Source organism: Oncorhynchus clarkii, chromosome 1 (assembly GCF_045791955.1).
Source record: "Oncorhynchus clarkii lewisi isolate Uvic-CL-2024 chromosome 1, UVic_Ocla_1.0, whole genome shotgun sequence".
NCBI lineage: Eukaryota > Metazoa > Chordata > Actinopteri > Salmoniformes > Salmonidae > Oncorhynchus > Oncorhynchus clarkii.
This window is the reverse complement of record NC_092147.1, coordinates 7,610,827-7,618,675: the sequence shown is the minus strand read 5'-3', so window position 1 is coordinate 7,618,675 and position 7,849 is coordinate 7,610,827. Positions and strand designations below refer to the sequence as shown.

Here is a 7,849-nt window from a genome sequence, read left to right as displayed (position 1 = left end):
CAGCTTTATACAGTAGTGGCACTACAGCACAAATCTCCGCCTCACTGGAGAGTAGTCCCCCCCCCCCCCCCCCCCCCGGAAACTCTTCTGCACTGAAACTATCACACAGGAATACATTTACAAGAAAAAGAAGCAGATAGATAGAATCATGCAGTTGCATTCAGTCAAAATCTCAAACAGTGAGAGTCTGTACAAGATTGTTGATCAGTCTGTACCCACTGTTGACCAGATGGTCCCTCTCCTTTGGTTTGTGAAAATGTGAAAATGTACACCCCCCCCAATCAGATAGTGTGGTCAGAGGGATGAATCAGTTTGTTAGCTGTAACTGCCTGTTTGCATGTACAGTCCATGTTTTGTCAGAGCAGCGAAATGGTCATTTACTGTGCCTGACACAGGTGTTGTCGCTCGGGCGATGATGGATGAGAACATGAGGTGGTACGACAGCTCCTTGCAGAAGGACTGACAGATTTACACATTCCTGGCTCACACACCACCTCCAAGAGTAGATGGAAACTAACAGCTGCTGGGATGACAGTTCAATGAGGCCAACCTCGATAAAAGGTTTGTTTGGTGAAATTGCGTTCAGAAGATTTGATGTTTTCCCCACAGGACTTCAGTGCACATCTTCAGAAGGCCAGTTTTTTTCACAGCTCTGCTGAAGCACCCATTCGGCGGTGTACACTCTCCGAAAATCAATACCCGTTTCTTGTCATTTGCTATCCTGTACATCTTATACTGTAAAAATGGATACATTCAGGGGTGGCAGGTAGTGGTTAGAGCCTTGGACTAGTAGCTGAAAGGTTGCAAGATCGAATCCCCGAGCTGACAAGGTAAAAGTCTATCGTTCTGCACCCGAACAAGGCAGTTAACCCACTGTTCCTAGGCTGTCATTGTAAATAAGAATTTGCTCTTAACTAAGTTAGTTAAATAAAGGTAAATGAATACATGACTTTAGTGGAGTAGTCTACTCCTTAATAGAAAGATTAATTGTTTAGTAACAAAAAGCAACATGTGTGCAACGATGGTGCAAAACAGACAGGGTTGGCTTAGATTGTTGACAACGTGTAAACTATATTTTGTCTCCAATATTTAAGTTGCACAATGAGCACTTGTTGTCTCTGAAATACACTGTTACAGTTGTTGGTAAGCTAGCTAGCATTTTTTTTTTTGCAACGTTAGCATAGAAGTGACATCAGTCAAAACAACTCAAAACAAGACATGGTATCAAGAACAAGATAAAACTAGCTGAAACGACCTACCTACGAGTCCCCACTTTCTTGTCATCTGGCCGTCCAGAATCACAACAACACACTGACTTGACTGGAAAGAAGCGTAATATTAATCTGAAGCTTAAACTCTTAAAGGGATACTTCAGGATTTTGGCAATGAAGCCCTTTATCTATTTCCCCAGAGTCGTGAACTTGTAGATACCTTTTTTATATATATCTGCGTGCAGATTGAAGGAAATTGCTAACTAGCATTAGCGCAACTGCTAATTAGCGTTGGAACAATGACTGGAAGTCTATGGTAACTGCTAGCTTGCTGTACCATAGACTTCCTCTCATTGTGCTAATGCTAGTTATAATTGGCTCGCAAAGCTGCCTCTAACTTCCTTCATACTGGATGCAGAGACATAAACATTGTATCCATGAGTTCGTCTGACTCTGGGAAAGTAGATAAAGGACTTCCTTAACAAAATACCTTTAAGAGTTATGACTTGGATTTAATAGTTTCAGATAAAGGCAAATCAAAGTCATAAGTCAATGCACTGAGTAAGTCACTCTGGATAAGAGTGTCTGCTTAAATGTCCAAAATGTAAAGGCCAAAATAATACAATTAAATAATTATGATGGTAAAAAAAAAAGTTTAAACAATTAAGTTTGATTTTGCATTTAGCACAAATACCCTCGGCTGTAAAGATGACCTTTCCCCTTTCACATTATGTCAGTGCTCTTACTTCCTAATGATTCTCCATCGTTTTGGAGGTTCCAGACAGTGTCTCTTTTTCATCAGTTTAGACCAGTGGTATTTAGATCCGATCCAGGAGGTGTGGAGTTCTGCTGGTTTTCTGTTCTACCTGATAATTATGAACCGTTCAGGCTCTCACAGGCCAAGGCTCGTGCAAGGCTATTACTTAATAATTATTAATTGCACCCACCTGGTGTCCCAGGTCTAAATCAGTCCTTGGTCAGAGCTTCAGATTCAAATGCTCCTGGTGTTTTAATTTATTTTTATTTTTATGAATACATCGAATTGTTAAATATGTGTTTATCTACTGTGAATCTATACATTGTTTTTGTACATAGTCACGCTCATGTTTGTACGTTTTACATTAGTGAAACAGATCCTCAGAGATCATTCACCAGATTGTTGATGGACACATACAGTGTCTGGGGAAATTTTAAAAGCTATTTTTTTTCAAAAATGCCAATCTGCAGCAGGATACCTCTGTTAATAACGTGACAAACTCTCCTGAATGGAGGCGTCAAGTTCATTAGCAATATCCAACGACTCATGCAATGACATACATTTCTGAAAATATGCAGTTGACGGTGCAGCTACATCTATTTTGAAGCAAAATGTTTTTCTTTTTTTTACTGTAGTCCGGTACAGGTTAACTTTTTTAATACCCTTTTTTAATTATTATGCTCAGAAAGCAAGTGTAGATGTTACATTTCACTAACAGGCTACACCTGTTGTATTATACGCATGTGACAAATGGCATTTGATTTGAAGCTGCTCATCTCATGTTCTATTTAGTACATACTGCAAATCCGTTGCACCATTTTTAAATCACTCAGTGATTTGAGAACTATATACATTCGTCAAACAACCACGTTGGACATCATCTTTGAAGCAGCTTTGACAGGGCATCTCGGGCCTGTTTTCAATCTGAGCTGTGAGGAAAATCAGCTTTAAGCCATCTCTTGAGACTGGATGTTCAAAAGTTTTGTGCTGTTGAACATGAAATGCTAGACAGGAGTGCAAAAGCAGTGATGCAGAATCTACCAGGTCTTCTAGATGAGAATTATCGATTTGTCTGTATCTCCTGAGATATCTTTTTTTCATAGAATTGCTCAAATAATACGTCAAAGCATCAGGTTTTAATTTGTTTTGTTTTCTTGTGTTTAGGGAGTTTAGTGACAGGAGAAGTCTACTGTGGTATGGTGACCAAAGCTTGCAATAACAGACTGGACATCCTTAGATCCTTAAAATCCCTTATAACAATACATCTCAATCATCCCAGAATCATCGTCCATCTGATCAGTTTAGTGTATTAATTCTCCTCTGCTAGGAAGTCCTTTCAAGGAAAGGTGGTCTCATGCTCCTTGTCTTCGTGTAGGCCCGCAATGCCATTAATGGGCGTGGCCTCACTGAGAATGCTGCGGAGTGTTACCCGGGTAACACTGAGTGACTGCTTCCTGGGCACGGGGTGCCGTGGCCGATGACACATCACTTCCTTGAACATCTCTCTGAAGCGGGTGGACATGAGGTTGTAGAGGATCGGGTTGACGGCCGAGCTGAGGTAGAAGAAGACGCCAGAGACCACGTGGACATACTTGTACACCTCCAGCTGGATGCTGGTCCACTCGTCGATGAAGCTCCACATGAGTCTGTCGGTGTGGAACGGAGCCCAACAGATTCCAAAAACCACCACCAGAACAACTAGAAAGGGAGAGAGAGAGAGGGAGAGAGAGAGAGAGACTTAGTATTTTCATATTCTGTTGACATCAAAAGTATGAAATAACAAATATGGAATCATGTAGTAACCAAACAAGTGTTAAACAAATCAAAATACATTTTAGATTTTAGATTCTTCAAAGTAGCCACCCTTTGTCTTGATGACAGCTTTGCACACTCTTGCCATTATCTAAACCAGCTTCATGAGGTAGTCACCTGGAATGCATTTTAATTAACAGGTGTGCCTTGTTAAAAGTTCATTTGTGGAATTTCTTTCCTTCTTAATGCGTTTGAGCCAATCAGATGTGTTGTGACAAGGTAGGGTGGTATACAGAAGATAGCCCTATTTGGTAAAAGACCAAGTCCATATTATGGCAAGAACAGCTCAAATAAGTAGGGAAAAACGACAGTCCATCATTACTTCAAGACATGAAGGTCAGCTAATCTGGAAAATTTTAAGAACTTTGAAAGTCTCTTCAAGTGCAGTTGAAAAAACCATCAAGTGCTATGATGAAACTGGCTCTCATGAGGACCGCCACAGGAAAGGAAGACCCAGAGTTTCTTCTGTTGCAGAGGATAAGTTCATTAGAGTTACCAGCCTCAGAAATTGCAGCCCAAATAAATGCTTCACAGAGTTCAAGTAACAGACACATCTCAACATCAACTGTTCAGAGGAGACTGTGTGAATCAGGCCTTCATGGTCAAATTGCTGCAAAGAAAACACTACTAAAGGACACCAATAATAAGAAGAGACTTTCTTGGGCCAAGAAACACAAGTAATGGACATTAGACCGGTGAAAATCTTTCCTTTGGAAGTCCAAATTTGAGATTTTTGGTTCCAATTGCCGTGTCTTTGTGAGACGCAGAGTAGTTGAACGGACAATCTCTGCATGTGTGGTTCCTACCGTGAAACATGGAGGTGGTGTGATGTTGTGGAGGTGCTTTGCTGGCATACTTAACCAGCATGACTACTTCAGCATTCTGCAGCGATATGCCATCCCATCAGGTTTGTGCTTAGTGGGACTGTAATTTGTTTTTCGACAGAACAATGACCCAAAACACCTCTCCAGGCTGTGTAAGACCTATTTAACCAGGATGGAGAGTGATGTCCTGGCCTCCACAATCACCCGATCTCAACCAAATTGAGATGGTTTGGGATCGCAAAGTGAAGGAAAAGCAGCCAACAAGTGCTCAGCATATGTGGGAACTCCTTCAATACTATTGGAAAAGCATTCATCATGATCCTGGTTGAGAGAATGTCAAGAGTGTGCAAATCTGACATCAAGGCAAAAATCGGCTACTTTGTTACTACATGACCACATACAGTGCCTTGCGAAAGTATTCGGCCCCCTTGAACTTTGCGACCTTTTGCCACATTTCAGGCTTCAAACATAAAGATATAAAACTGTATTTTTTGTGAAGAATCAACAACATGTGGGACACAATCATGAAGTGGAACGACATTTATTTGATATTTAAAACTTTTTTAACAAATCAAAAACTGACAATTGGGCTTGCAAAATGATTCACTCCTACAGACAATGAATAACGTGACTGTAGCTTGCTATATAAAGCAGGCAGACAGGCATTGATGCGTTCAGTTACTGTTCGACTGAATGTTAGAATGGGCAAAACAAGTGACACTAAGCGTGGTATGATCATTGCGCAACGGTTCCCGTGTTTCAGTATATCTGTTGTGGGGGGGTTAAGTGACTTGCTCAAAGGCACAACAGCAGGCAATGGCATCTAGGATTTGATAACAGCAACTCTTCGGTTTGCATGCTGACTTCGTGCCAGATGTTTCCCGTCAGACCCGGGATTCGAACTGGGGAAAGGGCATACCTAGTCAGTTGCACAACCTAATGCATTCAACCGAAATGTGTCTTCCACATTTAACTCAACCCCTATGAATAAGGTGAAGGTGGCAATTGTTGCTGGGGGTTAAATGCTCAACGGTAGAACAGCTCAGGGATTTGAACCAGCAACATTATGGTTACTTGCCCAATGCTCTTGGCTACCTGCCGCCAAATGATGCCCATTCATCGACAATATACAGTGCCTTGCGAAAGTATTCGGCCCCCTTGAACTTTGCGACCTTATGCCACATTTCAGGCTTCAAACATAAAGATATAAAACTGTATTTTTTTGTGAAGAATTAACAACAAGTGGGACACAATCATGAAGTGGAACGACATTTATTGGATATTTCAAACTTTTTTAACAAATCAAAAACTGAAAAATTGGGAGTGCAAAATTATTCAGCCCCCTTAAGTTAATACTTTGTAGCGCCACCTTTTGCTGCGATTACAGCTGTAAGTTGCTTGGGGTATGTCTCTATCAGTTTTGCACATCAAGAGACTGACATTTTTTCCCATTCCTCCTTGCAAAACAGCTCGAGCTCAGTGAGGTTGGATGGAGAGCATTTGTGAACAGCAGTTTTCAGTTCTTTCCACAGATTCTCGATTGGATTCAGGTCTGGACTTTGACTTGGCCATTCTAACACCTGGATATGTTTATTTTTGAACCATTCCATTGTAGATTTTGCTTTATGTTTTGGATCATTGTCTTGTTGGAAGACTAATCTCCGTCCCAGTCTCAGGTCTTTTGCAGACTCCATCAGGTTTTCTTCCAGAATGGTCCTGTATTTGGCTCCATCCATCTTCCCATCAATTTTAACCATCTACCCTGCTGAAGAAAAGCAGGCCCAAACCATGATGCTGCCACCACCATGTTTGGCAGTGGGGATGGTGTGTTCAGCTGTGTTGCTTTTACGCCAAAAATAACATTTTGCATAGTTGCCAAAAAGTTCAATTTTGGTTTCATCTGACCAGAGCACCTTCTTCCACATGTTTGGTGTGTCTCCCAAGTGGCTTGTGGCAAACTTTAAACGACACTTTTTATGGATATCTTTAAGAAATGGCTTTCTTCTTGCCACTCTTCCATAAGGCCCGGTTTGTGCAATATACGACTGATTGTTGTCCTATGGACAGAGTCTCCCACCTCAGCTGTAGATCTCTGCAGTTCATCCAGAGTGATCATGGGCCTCTTGGCTGCATCTCTGACCAGTCTTCTCCTTGTATGAGCTGAAAGTTTAGAGGGACGGCCAGGTCTTGGTAGATTTGCAGTGGTCTGATACTCCTTCCATTTCAATATTATCGCTTGCACAGTGCTCCTTGGGATGTTTAAAGCTTGGGAAATATTTTTGTATCCAAATCCGGCTTTAAACTTCTTCACAACAGTATCTCGGACCTGCCTGGTGTGTTCCTTGTTCTTCATGATGCTCTCTGCGCTTTTAACGGACCTCTGAGACTATCACAGTGCAGGTGCATTTATACGGAGACTTGATTACACACAGGTGGATTGTATTTATCATCATTAGTCATTTAGGTCAACATTGGATCATTCAGAGATCCTCACTGAACTTCTGGAGAGAGTTTGCTGCACTGAAAGTAAAGGGGCTGAATAATTTTGCACGCCCAATTTTTCAGTTTTTGATTTGTTAAAAAAGTTTGAAATATCCAGTAAATGTCGTTCCACTTCATGATTGTGTCCCACTTGTTGTTGATTCTTCACAAAAAAATACAGTTTTATATCTTTATGTTTGAAGCCTGAAATGTGGCAAAAGTTCGCAAAGTTCAAGGGGGCCGAATACTTTCGCAAGGCACTGTACTATTCCTGTACTCTCTGTGGCTGTAGTATTGTATGTGTAAGGCAGGGGTGTAAAACTTCATTCCTGGAGGACCAAGTGTCTGCTGGGTTTTTACTACTCCCTTGTGAGTAATTGGTCAATTAAAGTAATTGATGAGTTAGGAACACCTGGTTGTCTTCTAGGTCTTTTTATTTCAATATTTTTTAAATAAATTGTATTTGATCACAAGGTCATACAAAGGTCGCTGAGGAATGCAGAAGAGCTGCATCAAAATAGATATAGAAACAATGTATAATATCAACAGAAGTAGTTAGATACTGACTGATTTGTTTTCCAAGATGACTTAGCATACATGAGAGGAAAAGAGTCGTCAGGTAGCCTCGTGGTTAGAGCGTTGGGCCAGTAACGGAAAGGACTTGCTAGCACAGAATCTGTTCCAGGATTTATACGATGGCATTGAGGACTACACCATATCAGTCACTGGCTTCATAAATAAGTGCATCGATGACGTCGTCCCCA

At 41.1% G+C, this 7,849-nt stretch overlaps 1 protein-coding gene across 2 annotated transcripts in view; it reads right to left on the bottom strand.

Moving 5' to 3' along the window:
* Window positions 1-2,224: 2,224 nt before the first annotated feature.
* Window positions 2,225-7,849, bottom strand: part of LOC139414893 (neuromedin U receptor 1a) — a 52,065-nt gene continuing 46,440 nt past the window's right edge. For both annotated transcript variants that reach the window (XM_071162508.1, XM_071162500.1), the window contains exon 3: window positions 2,225-3,666. In XM_071162508.1, coding sequence (XP_071018609.1) covers window positions 3,305-3,666 — 362 coding nt within the window. In that variant the 3' untranslated portion in view covers window positions 2,225-3,304. The remainder of the gene's footprint in view (window positions 3,667-7,849) is intronic.